Source organism: Babylonia areolata, chromosome 30 (genome assembly GCF_041734735.1).
Source record: "Babylonia areolata isolate BAREFJ2019XMU chromosome 30, ASM4173473v1, whole genome shotgun sequence".
Taxonomy (NCBI): Eukaryota; Metazoa; Mollusca; class Gastropoda; order Neogastropoda; family Buccinidae; genus Babylonia; species Babylonia areolata.
In genome coordinates, this window is record NC_134905.1 from 25,583,875 (window position 1) to 25,598,874 (window position 15,000).

General features: G+C 43.0%; 1 protein-coding gene across 1 annotated transcript in view; it reads right to left on the minus strand.

The window, feature by feature from the left end:
• LOC143275499 (unconventional myosin-XVI-like) overlaps positions 1 to 15,000 on the minus strand; it is a 61,496-nt gene that overhangs the window by 40,415 nt on the left and 6,081 nt on the right. The window contains exons 3-11 of the mRNA XM_076579650.1: positions 10,419 to 10,567; positions 7,834 to 8,339; positions 7,008 to 7,078; positions 6,326 to 6,469; positions 5,206 to 5,314; positions 4,109 to 4,236; positions 3,167 to 3,295; positions 2,493 to 2,710; positions 968 to 1,211 (exon numbers count right to left, since the gene is read on the minus strand). Coding sequence (XP_076435765.1) covers positions 968 to 1,211; positions 2,493 to 2,710; positions 3,167 to 3,295; positions 4,109 to 4,236; positions 5,206 to 5,314; positions 6,326 to 6,469; positions 7,008 to 7,078; positions 7,834 to 8,071 — 1,281 coding nt within the window. The 5' untranslated portion in view covers positions 8,072 to 8,339; positions 10,419 to 10,567. The remainder of the gene's footprint in view (positions 1 to 967; positions 1,212 to 2,492; positions 2,711 to 3,166; positions 3,296 to 4,108; positions 4,237 to 5,205; positions 5,315 to 6,325; positions 6,470 to 7,007; positions 7,079 to 7,833; positions 8,340 to 10,418; positions 10,568 to 15,000) is intronic.

Genomic DNA, 15,000 nt, shown 5'->3' on the forward strand with positions numbered 1-15,000 from the left:
TTATGTGTCCATCCACGCACAAACACATTGTACCCACACACCTCTCACATCAACACACCAGCACCCACATACACACACATACACACACACAAATACACACACACACACACCACACACACACACACACACACACACACACTCGAAATTATATCTCTTGATCATATTTGGAAAAACCAATTCACATTCAGCTTACATAGACTGAAATACGTGGTATATCAAAAATTAGAAAATGAATATATCAAACACTGGAAAGATAAAAGAGAAAAAACATTAAAGCTAAAATTTTACAATACGATTATAGCAGAGTACAAAACTGAAACCTATCTTTAAAATATATCAGATACAAAACACAGACAAGCTTTTACAAAACTCAGAATAAGCGCGCATGACCTAAAGATTGAGAAAGGTAGACATTTGAATATTCCTCAAGAAGACAAACTGTGCAGCAAGTGTAACATACTGGAAGACGAAATCAATCTTCTTGATCATTGTATTAAATATAAAACCTTAAGGCAACAATTTTTAAAAGATATTCAAAATTCGAATAACACAGGAAATATTCTAACAGATGATGAATATATACAAACAAGATTAGGAAAATTTGTTTATGGATGCTGTTGCAATTTATTGCATCAATTGATTAATTAATGTGTTTTTCATTCATTCATTCATTCACCATTGCACTTGTGTCTTATAAACCTTAAGCTTTCATGACAATAAAATCTATTCTATTGTATTCTATTCTATTCACACACACACACACACAACCAACAACAACAACACCATCCACTCACACCCACATCCCCCCCACCGCCCCCCACACACACTCACACACCATTCCCAATCCCCCACATCACCACCACCCCCTACCACCACCACCACCACCCCCAACACACACACACACACACAAACACACCCTCACATCTACATCCACCCCACACCCTAACACCCTACCCACACAACACACCTCCTCAGTCTCAGCAGTGCTGTAGATGCTGGTCGCGAAAATCTCCTCGTACTTGTCCTCATCGCTGTCATCGTCGTCGTCGTCGTCGGCCCTTCCCCTCCCCACCCCCTTCCCCCTGGCTTTGCGCGCCGGGGGCTTGGAGGAGGGGGGAGGAGGGGGTGCCGGGGGGAGGGCGCGGGCCTGGAGCAGCATTTGTCCCTCCATCAGTCGGTCCGCCTTGGACAGCGGCAGGTGGGAGGGACGGCTGTGGTGTGGGACAGCAGTTGTCAGCACAGGTAGTTAGTGATAATGATGATTTGTATTTGTATTTGTATTTCTTTTTATCACAACAGATTTCTCTGTGTGAAATTCGGGCTGCTCTCCCCAGGGACAGCGCGTCGCTACACTACAGCGCCACCCATTTTTTTTGTATTTTTTTCCTGCATGCAGTTTTATTTGTTTTTCCTATCGATGTGGATTTTTCTACAGAATTTTGCCAGGAACAACCCTTTTGTTGCCGTGGGTTCTTTTACGTGCGCTAAGTGCATGCTGCACACGGGACCTCGGTTTATCGTCTCATCCGAATGACTAGCGTCCAGACCACCACTCAAGGTCTAGTGGAGGGGGAGAAAATATCGGCGGCTGAACCGTGATTCGAACCAGCGCGCTCAGATTCTCTCGCTTTCTAGGCGGACGCGTTACCTCTAGGCCATCACTCCACAATGATGATAATGGACAGCGCTTATAAGTGAGAGCTGTATTATCAATGGTTTCTCCAGTCAACGGGAAACCATTTACAGCTTAGTCTTTTGTGAAGGACTATGACTCTCAAACTAGGAGGCAAAATTGCACTGGCTCTTAGTGCTGCAGCCTTGTGGGCTAGTTGGCCTTTGGGAACCATCCCAACGCCGACTGTCCTAAAACCCTCTTGAACGAGAGGGTGGGGATGTAACTTGGGCAGGACACTCTCCACTGTAATCAAATTCTAGCCCAAATAGTCGGGAGAGCAGCTGCCTCCTCTGTTGTTCTGATGATCATAGTCGGACACGACTGACTGTCATATATATATATATATATATATATATATATGGCGCGAACTCCCCATGTGATGGGCTCTAAGCGCCTTACATGAAACAGCACATATACAATGGTGCATGATGACGTAACTCTGCACATGAAAAAACAAACAACACATAATTATATGCATATCTTTACACTAAGACAACACTACAACTTGCCGGTATGAACAACACACACACACACACACACACACACACACACACACACACATGCGTGCGCGCATCAAAAATACACACACACACACACACACACACACACACACACATAAACATCCACCCACAGATACACTCACTATTATGATGACTTCAGTGGTGTGTAGAAGTAAAAGTAGTAGTAGTAGGGGGACACAAGCGGGGGGGGGGGGGAGGAGGTAAGCTTGTTTTTTTTTATCGGTTTTTCATTTATTCTTTCTTTCTTTCTTTCTTTCTTTCCGGCAATGGGAATGGTGTAGGAGAATCACACTCACACTATCTTCGTCGTGCTGATGTCGTCTTCATCATCTGTCCCACCACCTGCGGGACCATCCTTCACATCCACGAGCGACGATTTGCGAGCGGCCGCCCTGGCTTCTAAAATTAGCTTCTGAATTTCCTCCCCTGCCGCCAGGTCTATCGGTCGCTGGCCTCCCTTGTCAGCGGCGCTGGTATCCGCCCCGAACTTGATCAGCAGTTCCACCATTTTTGCCTGAATCATCAACGGCGAAACGAGAGTGCGTGAAGGGAAGGAGGAGGAGGAGGAGGGAGAAAAGAAAGAAAACGCATGTTAGTGCGAACACACACACACACACACACACACACACACAGTTTTTGTTTGTTAAGATATAACCATAAGAAGAAAGCCTACAGAAAACCCAACAAAATGTTGAATTTTTTTAAAGTGATGAACACACAAAAAAATTTTCATCCTATGTGTGTGTGTGTGTGTGTGTGCAAATGCGTGCTTGCATGTGTGCGTGTGTGTGTGCGAATGCGTGCTTGCATGTGTGCGTGTGTGTGCGAATGTGTGCTTGCATGTGTGTGTGTGTGTGTGTGTGTGTGTGTGTGTGCGCGCGCGCGCGCGAATGCGTGCTTGCACGTGTGTGTGTGTGTGTGTGTGTGTGTGTGATGTACAACTAACAGACACACGGACGGACGGACTAACCTGTCCAAACCTGGCTGCACAGTGCAGTGGCGTCCATCCCGAGGAATACGTCATTGTGTTGACGTCAGCACCATGTTTCAGCAACAACTTGCCGCTTTTGACGTAACCGTTCGCAGCAGCCATGTGAAGCTGTTTCGATCACGTTGAGACATTAGATAAATTGGTATTTGTGTGGAGTGTGCATGCATGTGAGTGTGTATGTATTTGGGCTTGTGTGTGTGTGTGTGTGTGTGTGTGTGTGTGTGTGTATGTGTGTGTGTGTGTGTGTATGTGTGTGTGTGTGTGTGTGTGTGAGAGTGTGGGAGCTTTCATGCTCTTTAAAATGAAAACTGATGATCATACATAAATAAAGAGTAAGCGTGGGTGCGTGTCAGTGTGCATACTTCCTCTCATATTTGTATGTGTGTGTGTCAATGCGTGCTTGCATGTGTGTGCATGTGTAGTTTTCAAGATGACAAATGTACTTGCAACATGATATCCTCTGCATTCATATTGAAGATGTGGTAGAATACAGAAATCTTAATTACTTCCGGCATTCCCCCTCCAAAAAATATCTTTTTTTAAAGCAATATAAATATTCACATTTTATCGTCCCCCTTTCTAACACCAGTAAATATCTGCAGTGCTTTTTTTTTTTTTTTTTTTTTTTTTAAACTTTAAGACACCAACAGGAAAATAACGACCGTGACAACAACCACAGGAACAACAATGAAGAAGACGACGATGATATGACAGTGATGGTGACGTATATTGAGAATGACAAATGATTGCAATATTCATAATGAAACTAATTGTGGACAAACACACTCAAGTGGTCAGCGCTTCCAGTTAATATTATGCATAAAACGTTTTAATGTCAGCAGATCCCACACAACAGCTTCCAGTCGAGATTTGTTTCACCGAAAAAAAGAAGTTTAGAAAAGAGTAATGACGTAAACATACCAGAGTAACGCCGTCGTCACTGCTGACGGTATTAACATCTTGTGACGTCTTGATCAGGGTTTTTACGTCTTCTTCCAGCTGACGGCATCTTTGCTGACGAAGTTTCTTCAATTTGTTTTCTGAAAGCCCTGTCCAAAATAATCGTGCTGTTGTGAAACTCTCTCTCTCTCTCTCTCTCTGTGCTCATAGCAAAAAACAATAAAAAGGTAAAGTAGATACATTCTGGTTATATAATATCTTATCTCTCTTTTTTTTTAAGAAAAAAAGATACAATATTAATAAAGAAAATAGTCACATGCAAATCTGAACGCATTTCGTCCAATCACGTGCAAACTACCCTGAATGTATTTCAGCCAATCAAATCTAGACATTTGTCAACCAGCCCCAGCAACTCTGGTTTCTCTTTAAATCACGATAAAAGTTTTACATCTGCGGACACTTTCGTCTGGTCCTATGCAAGCACAACCGAGACAGCCTTACCATGTTCGAATCTCGGTAACGGCGCCTGGTGGGTAAAGAGTGGAGATTTTTCCGGTCTCCCACGTCAACATAATATGCAGACCTGCTTGTGCCTGAACCCCCATCGTGTGTATACGCAAACAGAAGATCAAATACGCACGTTAAAGATCCTGTAATCCATTTCTGCATTCGGTGGGTTATGGAAACAATAACATACCCAGCAAACACCCCCCGAAAACAGTATGGCTGCCTACATGGTGGAGTAAATGAAGAAAACAGCCATACACGTGAAATGTTACATGTCTGTCTGAGTGTGTATGTGTGCGTGCCTGAAATCTGATTGAATGACACAGGAAACGAATGATGAGCGCCCAATGGCAGTCATGAGTTGGCTCTACCCGGGTAGAAAGCCTGTTGTGCAAATGACCCCGTGTTTGTAAAGCGTTTAGCGCTTGGTCTCTGACCGGGGATAGGCGCTATGTAAGTATCAACATCAAATCAAATCGAATTAAATCAGTCATATGCAAGCACCAGCGAGAAAGCCTTGCCATGAGCCATACTAGACGAAATTTGAACATAATAACATAATGTCAGCCAATGAGAGGCCAGCTACTTTCAGCCAATGAGAGGCCAGCTACCTTTGTTCTCCATGAAGCTGATGATGTTTTCCCACGTGTCGGTGTTCTGGGGGGCGTGGTCAAGGGGAAAGTTCCCGTCCACATCCACAGCGCTCACGTCAGCTCCGTTCTGTGACAGCAACCACAGCAGTGTGGACTGCCACGCTGTTTCCTTCTTCTCACTCACACGTCAATGCAGTCCGAACTTAAGTATACTTTCTCTCATTTAAGGCACACACATTAACTCTCTCCATACGAACGGCGAAAGGGACGACGTTAACAGCGTTTCACCCCAATTACCACCATCAAAATATTGCAAGCGGAACGCTCTTATACTGAAGAGGTGAATGTTGACAAAGAATACCACAATTCTGACGACGGAAGCTAAAGGTTGGGTCATTCAGACACCCACTGGACATCCGAGGGGTCTGTGTAGAGGAGAAGAGAGGACTGGCCGTACTGAGTGAGATAATAATGATAAGAAAGGCTCCAAGTATCAATAAGGGGGGATCAATCAAGGGGAAGGGGGCAGAGTGGTTAAGACGCTCATCTGCCAATACAGTCTGTGAGGGTCTGGGTTCGAATCCCGCTCTCGCCCTTTTCCCCAAGTTTGACTGGAAAATCGAACTGAGCGTCTAGTCGTTTGGATGTGACGACGAACCGATGTCCCGTGTGCAGCATGCACTGAAAAAGAACCCATGGCAACGAAAGTGTTGGCCTCTGGCAAAATTCTGTAGAAGAAATCAACTCTGATAGGTACACAAACATATATATGCATACACTCAAGGCCTGACTAAACGCGTTGGGAGTAACGTCCTATTTTATCGTCCTAATTATTGCACCTGTTGGTTACAGTTTCATGGTTCGTGGGACCAAAAAACGGCAAAAAGCAAAATGGTGGCACCGTTAGCCTAGCGACTAAATCCGTATCACAACTGAATAAAATAACGTACAAAAAAAGAGTCGAAATCCTCTGAAAATGGGTTACAACACTTACTGATGTTAATATCGTTTCATACATGCCGGTAAAATATGTTCCTGAATATAGACTTCTAAAATAGGACTTAAGCGTTCATGAATGGTTCCCATTATCACTAACACTTCAGAAACACCACCCTGAACAACAACAGCAAACTATTACCGTCAGTAAAAGCTGGACAATATCGGCGTTGTCTTGGTAACATGCAACGTGCAGCGGAGTCCACCAGTCGTCGTCCGCGCAGTTGACGTCTGCTCCTTTCAGGACCAGTAACTCTGCCATGGCAAAATTGCCCTCGGCACAGCACTGAAACAATTAATATATATGGTGCATTGAGAATGTCATCGTGATCATTGGTTTATTTGTTCTCACGTTCTTTCTTGAAAGGGCGGCGGTCGTGTGCGAATGTTTATTTATGTATTCGGTCAATTATCTATTCAGTTAGGTTTGTTTTTGTTGGGTTTTTTTGTTTTGTTTTGTTTTCCTAATTGAATTCGAATCACTTGCATGTGCATGTATGTGTATGTGTTTATATTATCCTGCTTTTGTTTTTCGTGTTTGTTTTTTTTTGTGTGTGTTTTTCTTTCTTTTCTTTTATTTCTTTTTTTTTCTTTCTTTTTTTTACCACTTGCATATGCGTATATGTGTATGTGTTTAAATCATCCTGATTTTCTTTTTTCTTTTTTTTTCTTTTTTTTTTTAACCTTTTGTTCTACGCACGCTTTGTGAGTGTGTGCAGGGAAAGGGAGGGTGGGGGGCGAAGCGGTGGAGGGGTGGGGGGGGGGGTGCATAATTAACTATGTACTTGCGCGCGCAAACACCCCGCAAGTCAGGCTAAGGCTACCTTGTGAAGCAAGGACGTCCCGTTGCCTGTGGAGAAGTTGCAGTCTGAACCACCGTGCAGCGAGGCGAGCACTGAAACAACCAGCACACCTGGCCTGAACGACTGGGGGGGCATGGGTGGTGGGGGTGGGGGTGGTGCTGCTGGATATATGATGTGGTGGTGCTGGCGGTGATGATGATGATGATGATAGAGGTGGCGGTGATTGGTGGTAGTGGTGGTGGTGATGATGGTTGATAATCATTGTGGTGATGGTGGTGGTGGTGGTGGTGGTCAATAATCATTGTGGTGATGGTGGTGGTGGTGGTGGTGGTGGTGGTGGTGGTTGATAATCATTGTGTTGTTGTGGTGGTAGTGGTTATGGTTGATAATCAATGTGGTAGTGGTGGTGGTGGTTGATAATCAATGTGGTGGTGGTTGTGGTGCTGGATGATAATTGTGGCGATGGTGGTTGTGGTTGATAATGTGGTGGTGGTGGTGGCGATGGAGGAGGTGGTGGTGGGGCTGGTAGTTGATAATTGTGGTAGTGTCTGTGTTGGCGTGGGTGGTGTTGGTAATGTTGGCAGTGATTGAAAATGGTGGTGGTGGTTATTGTTGTATAGGTTGGTTGATGATGATAGTGGTGGTGAAGATGTTGATGGTGGTAGGGGTGGTGGTGATTATCGTTGTGCATGTGGTTGATAATGGGAGTGATGGTGGTGATGGTGGTGGTGAAGGTTATCGTTTAGATGGCTGTTGATAGCGATAAAGTTCAGTCAAATCAATCAATCATTCAACCAACCAACCTAATCAGACAGACAGACAGACAGACAAACAAACAAACAAACACCTTCTTTTTCGTCCGTCTGCTCCACTGCTGTCTGCAGACACACGTCACCATGGAAATGGACCACCGTCCCTCGCGAGTTGGGTTTCCTAGGCAACGGTCTGGGCGGATCTGGTTGGCTGGCCAGCTCACGTGCCACGAACTCCAAATAGTTCTCCACTTGCTTTCGCCGCATTTGTCGGCAGAGGCGAATTCTTTCTGCCTGACCCAAGCCGTCCAGGGATTGAACGGCGAAATCCATTTTCGCTTTGCTTGGAACTATTACTCCTCCTACTAGGATGCACAATTTCTTTCAGATTTTTTTTTCCACACCACAAGTCACGATTACATGAATACTACTGATCCCCCAGTTTCAACGGTCATCTGGAGGATAAGATATGCTGATGATTGTCAACGAGTCAAGACTTGCTGAGTTTTCTATAGAGCACCAATTCGAATTCTGACAGATTGTGATGATAGTCAAATCACCCACGAGTCAATTGTTGCTGAGTTTTCTGAAGAGCACCAAACTGAAATTTCATTGGGACAGTTAAGTGTTAGATGAGTGACAAAGTTCAGTGAGTTTTCTGAAGAGCACCAAATTGAAATTTCATTGGGACAGTTAAGTTTTAGATGAGTGACAATGTTCAGTGAGTTTTCTGAAGAGCACCAAACTGAAATTTCATTGGGACAGTTAAGTTTTAGATGAGTGACAATGTTCAGTGAGTTTTCTGAAGAGCACCAAATTGAAATTTCATTGGGACAGTTACGTTTTAGATGAGTGATAATGTTCAGTGAGTTTTCTGAAGAGCACCAGTTTGAAATTTCATTGGGACAGTTAAGTTTCAGATGAGTGACAATATTCAGTGAGTTTTCTAAAGAGCACCAAACTGAAATTTCATTGGGACAGTTAAGTTTCAGATGAGTGACAATATTCAGTGAGTTTTCTGAAGAGCACCAGTTTGAAATTTCATTGGGACAGTTAAGTTTCAGATGAGTGACAATATTCAGTGAGTTTTCTGAAGAGCACCAAACTGAAATTTCATTGGGACAGTTAAGTTTTAGATGAGTGACAATGTTCAGTGAGTTTTCCAGAGAGCACCAAATTGAAATTTCATCGGGACAGTTAAGTTTTAGATGAGTGACAATTTTCAGTGAGTTTTCTGAAGAGCACCAGTTTGAAATTTCATTGGGACAGTTAAGTTTCAGATGAGTGACAATATTCAGTGAGTTTTCTGAAGAGCACCAAACTGAAATTTCATTGGGACAGTTAAGTTTTAGATGAGTGACAATGTTCAGTGAGTTTTCCAGAGAGCACCAAATTGAAATTTCATCGGGACAGTTAAGTTTTAGATGAGTGACAATTTTCAGTGAGTTTTCTGAAGAGCACCAGTTTGAAATTTCATTGGGACAGTTAAGTTTCAGATGAGTGACAATATTCAGTGAGTTTTCTAAAGAGCACCAGTTTGAAATTTCATTGGGACAGTTAAGTTTCAGATGAGTGACAATATTCAGTGAGTTTTCTGAAGAGCACCAGTTTGAAATTTCATTGGGACAGTTAAGTTTCAGATGAGTGACAAAATTCAGTGAGTTTTCTAAAGAGCACCAGTTTGAAATTTCATCAGGACAGGTATGTTTTCAGATGAGTGACAATATTCAGTGAGTTTTCTGAAGAGCACCAGTTTGAAATTTCATTGGGACAGTTAAGTTTCAGATGAGTGACAATATTCAGTGAGTTTTCTGAAGAGCACCAAACTGAAATTTCATTGGGACAGTTAAGTTTTAGATGAGTGACAATGTTCAGTGAGTTTTCCAGAGAGCACCAAATTGAAATTTCATCGGGACAGTTAAGTTTTAGATGAGTGACAATTTTCAGTGAGTTTTCTGAAGAGCACCAGTTTGAAATTTCATTGGGACAGTTAAGTTTCAGATGAGTGACAATATTCAGTGAGTTTTCTAAAGAGCACCAGTTTGAAATTTCATTGGGACAGTTAAGTTTCAGATGAGTGACAATATTCAGTGAGTTTTCTGAAGAGCACCAGTTTGAAATTTCATTGGGACAGTTAAGTTTCAGATGAGTGACAAAATTCAGTGAGTTTTCTAAAGAGCACCAGTTTGAAATTTCATCAGGACAGGTATGTTTTAGATGAGTGACAATATTCAGTGAGTTTTCTAAAGAGCACCAGTTTGAAATTTCATCAGGACAGGTATGTTTTCAGATGAGTGACAATATTCAGTGAGTTTTCTAAAGAGCACCAGTTTGAAATTTCATCAGGACAGGTATGTTTTCAGATGAGTGACAATATTCAGTGAGTTTTCTAAAGAGCACCAGTTTGAAATTTCATCAGGACAGGTATGTTTTCAGATGAGTGACAATATTCAGTGAGTTTTCTAAAGAGCACCAGTTTGAAATTTCATCAGGACAGGTATGTTTTCAGATGAGTGACAATATTCAGTGAGTTTTCTAAAGAGCACCAGTTTGAAATTTCATCAGGACAGGTATGTTTTCAGATGAGTGACAATATTCAGTGAGTTTTCTAGAGAGCACCAGTTTGAAATTTCATCAGGACAGGTATGTTTTCAGATGAGTGACGGTGTTCAGTGCATACTTGTATGGAAAGACTTAATTTCCGGGATAGTCGCTCCAGTGTGTTTGGGTGCGTGTGTCTTGTGAACAAGTCAACCTCCAGTGTCATCACCAGTGTTGTTCTTCAGAAGCCCGGAGATGAGTGAGTGACCCCTGTATTCTTGTCAAAACCTGCAAAAATAAAATAAAATTAAAAAAAAAAAAATCTGTGAATAATTATGACTTACGGCATGTGCAACCAAGGACAGTATTTGCTCCCACAGACGTTTACTTTTCTTTTTTTTTCTTTTTTCTTTTTTTAATGCAGAACAAAATATTTGTTATGAATTACGAAAGTGCTGTTCTCTGTGGGGAGGGCAGGTAGTTGGTTGTGTGTGTGTGTGTGTGTGTGTGTGTGTGTGTGTGTGTGTGTGTGTGGAAGTGTGTGTGTGTGTGTGTGTGTGTGTGTGTGTGTGTAGGGGAAGGGGGGGTAGAGTGTGTGTGTGTGTGTGTGCGAGTGCGAGTGAGTATGTGTGTGTGTGTGTGTGTGTGTGTGTGTGTGTGTGTGTGTGTGTGTGAGAGAGAGAGAGAGAGAGAGAGAGAGAGAGTGTGCATGCATGTATGTGTGGAAGTGTGTGCATGTATATATGTGTGAAAGTGTGGAGGGGAGGTGGTCAGGGGAGATGGGGGGTGGGGGGGCTAGAGTGAGTGTGTGTGTGTGTGTGTGTGTGTGTGTGTGTGTGTGTGTGTGTGTGTGTGTGTGTGAGTGTGTGCATGCATGTATGTGTGGAAGTGTGTGCATGTATGTATTTGTGGAAGTGTCGGAGGGGGGGAGGAGGAGGGGTAGGGGGGCGGGGGGGGGGGGGGGGGTAGAGTGAGTATGTGTGTGTGTGTGTGTGTGTGTGTGTGTGTTGCAACAGCCCCCCTTATCCATTCCTACTCTAACACTGTACTCCCCTACATCTTTCTCTCTATTTCTCTTGTCTGTCTGTCTGTCTGTCTCTCTCTCTCTCTCTCTCTCTCTCTCTCTCTCTGTGAAAAACAGACTCTGTAAACCCCTTGTTACATGAGCTTTTAAGATAATGACAGTAAAGTGTCAAAGTATCGAAGTGTCTCCCTCTGTCTCTCTCTGTCTGTCTGTCTGTCTGTCTCTCTGTCTTGTCTCTGTGTTCCACATGACCAATTTCACGGAACTCAGACGAGCCCAGAATGACGTCACAGATCCTGTTTCTTTCTCTTTTTTTTTCTCCTCGTCACACGCAGACTGACTTTGTTACTATAAATAGGCAACGACGTCACTGCGGAACCTTTCGGTCCATGACGCTCGTTGTTCATGATGATGATGATGATGATGACGATTTCTTTATTTTCTTTTTCTTTTTTTCTTTTTTAGCTGGAATTTCAGTCAGTGATTTGGGCTCTGTATGGGGTCCTTAAAAAGATAGTTCATTTTAATGAGTTTTATTCATTTACCTATCAATTTTGTTTGTTGTTTTTTGTTGTTGTTGTTTTTTTAGGTGGGGGAGGTAGGGGTATTGTCTTGTGTTGTATGTGTTGTATTGTATTGTATTGTGTTGTGTTGCATTGTGTTGTGTTGTATGTGTTGTGTTGTGTTGTGTTGTATTGTGTTGTGTTGTGTTGTATGTGTTGTATTGTGTTGTGTTGTGTTGTATTGTGTTGTGTTGTATGTGCTGTGTTGTGTTGTATTGTATTGTGTTGTGTTGTGTTGTATGTGTTGTATGTGTTGTGTTGTATGTGTTGTGTTGTGTTGTATTGTGTTGTGTTGTGTTGTGTTGTATGTGTTGTATTGTGTTGTGTTGTATGTGTTGTGTTGTGTTGTATTGTGTTGTGTTGTATGTGTTGTGTTGTGTTGTATTGTGTTGTGTTGTATTGTGTTGTGTTGTATGTGTTGTATTGTATTGTGTTGTGTTGTATGTGTTGTATTGTGTTGTATTGTGTTGTGTTGTATTGTGTTGTGTTGTATTGTGTTGTGTTGTATGTGTTGTATTGTGTTGTGTTGTGTTGTGTTGTATGTGTTGTATGGTGTTGTGTTGTATGTGTTGTGTTGTGTTGTATGGTGTTGTATTGTATTGTCTTGTGTTGTATTGTGTTGTATTGTGTTGTGTTGTATTGTGTTGTATTGTATTGTGTTGTAAGTGTTGCATTGTGTTGTGTTGTGTTGTATGTGTTGTATTGTGTTGTGTTGTATTGTGTTGTGTTGTATTGTGTTGTGTTGTATTGTGTTGTGTTGTATTGTGTTGTATGTGTTGTGTTGTGTTGTATTGTGTTGTGTTGTGTTGTGTTGTATTGTGTTGTATGTGTTGTGTTGTCTTGTGTTGTGTTGTGTTGTATTGTGTTGTGTTGTATTGTATTGTGTTGTATTGTATAGTGTTGTGTTGTATTGTATAGTGTTGTATTGTATAGTGTTGTGTTGTATTGTATAGTGTTGTGTTGTATTGTATTGTGTTGTATTGTGTTGTATTGTATAGTGTTGTGTTGTATTGTATAGTGTTGTGTTGTATTGTGTTGTGTTGTATTGTGTTGTATTGTATAGTGTTGTGTTGTATTGTATAGTGTTGTGTTGTATTGTATTGTGTTGTATTGTGTTGTATTGTATAGTGTTGTGTTGTATTGTATAGTGTTGTGTTGTATTGTGTTGTGTTGTATTGCGTTGTACTGTACTGTACTGTACTGTAGTGTACTGCATTGTGTTACACTGTCAGTAGTGTAGCGTAGTGTTGTGTAGCAGTCTTTGTCACAACAGATTTCTCTGTGTGAAGCTCTGGCTGCTGTCCCCAGGAACAGAGCGTCGCCACAGTGCAGCGCCACCCTCCCCCCCCCACCCCCACCCCCCCCCCACCCCCACCCCCTTTTTTCTGACGACAAATGTATTGGTTTTCCTGTCAAAGTGAATTTTTTTCTACAGGGGTTTTTTGCCAGGAGCATCCCTTTTTTGTTGCCGTGGCTTCCTTTACGTGCGCTAAGTGCATGCCATAGCATACACGGGACGTGGGTTCATCGTCATCCGAATGACAAGCGTTCAGACCACCGCTCAAGGTCTCTTGTCACTCTCTCGCTTTCTCTGTCTTGTCTGTTTTGTTTGTCCCTCTCCCCTTCCCCTCTCCCCCCCCCTCTCTCTCTCTCTCTCTCTCTCTCTCTCTCTCTTCCTTCTTTCCTCTGTCCGTCTTTCTCTCTGTCACTCTCTCTTTCTCCGTCCTATTGTCTGTCTTTATTTGTTTGCCCCTCCCCCCTTCCCCTCTCCCCCCCCCCTCTCTCTCTCTCTCTCTCTCTTCCTTCTTTCCTCTGTCCGTCTTTCTCTCTGTCACTCTCTCTTTCTCCGTCCTATTGTCTGTCTTTATTTGTTTGTCCCTCTCCCCTTCCCCTCTACCCCCCTCCCCCACCCTCCACTAACCCCCCCCCTCCCCTCCTCTCTCTCTCTCTCTCTAATCACCTCTCTTGAACTCGCATGACAAAAGGGAAAAAGAAAGAAAGAAAAAAGAAAAAGAAAAACCGGCCAACACGGATCAGTTGCTTTCTCACTCAGAACAGTGCACGCGGTCCTTTGTGGCTGTTTCTATAAATAGCTGGTGACGTCACCCCGGCCCCGCGAGACAAAATTCCCGGACTTGTGGTCAGTGAAGTGTGTCCGTTGAACTTCCTGATTGGACAGCTACTGGGCAGTTCGAGGTTCTCTCTCTCTCTCTGTCTGTCTGTCTATCTCTCTCTGTGTCTCTCTCTCTCTCTCTCTCTTTCTCTCTCTGTCTCTCTCTCTCTCTGTCTCTCTGTGTCTCTCTTTGTCTGTCTGTCTCTGTCTCTCTCTCTCTCTGTCTCTCTCTCTCTGTCTGTCTCTCTCTCTCTCTCTTTGTCTTTCTTTCTGTCTCTCTTTGTCCGTCTCTCTTTCTCTCTCTGTCTCTCCCTGTCTCTCTTTCTCTCTCTGTCTGTCTGTCTGTCTCTCTTTGTCTGTCTGTCTCTCTTTCTCTCTCTGTCTCTCTCTGTCTCTCTGTCTCTCTGTCTCTCTCTTTCTCTGTCTGTCTGTCTGTCTCTCTTTCTCTCTCTGTCTCAGTCTCTCTGCTTTTGTCTCTCCGTCTCTCTTTCTCTCTCTGTCTCTCTCTCTCTGTCTGTCTCTCTGTCTCTCTCTGTCTCTCTGTCTCTCTCCTGTGTTTCATGTGAGTTTTGTCTTCTCGTGTTTATTCAAACAAATGCAAGGCAACAGATGTTTTTTGTTCATCCCGTCATATGGGTATGGCCTATTGAATGAATCATCTGTGTCTCTCTGTCTTTATCTCTGTCTCTGTCTCTCTCCCTCTCTCTCTTTCTCTTTCCCCCTCTCTCTATCAATCTGTCAATCAATGAATTCATCCATCCTTCTATCTATCTATCTATCTCTCCCTCTGTCTCTCCCTTCCTCTCTGTCTGTCTGTCTGTCTCTCTTTTTCTCTTTCCCCCTCTCTCTCTATCTATCAATCTGTCAATCAATGAATTCATCCATCCTTCTATCTATCTATCGATCTGTCTATCTATCTATCTATCTATCTATCCCCTGTTTCTCTCCCTCCCTCTCTCTCTGTGTGTCTGTCTCTCTCTGTCCCTCTCTCTCTTTCTCTCCCCCCCTCTCTCCCTCTCTC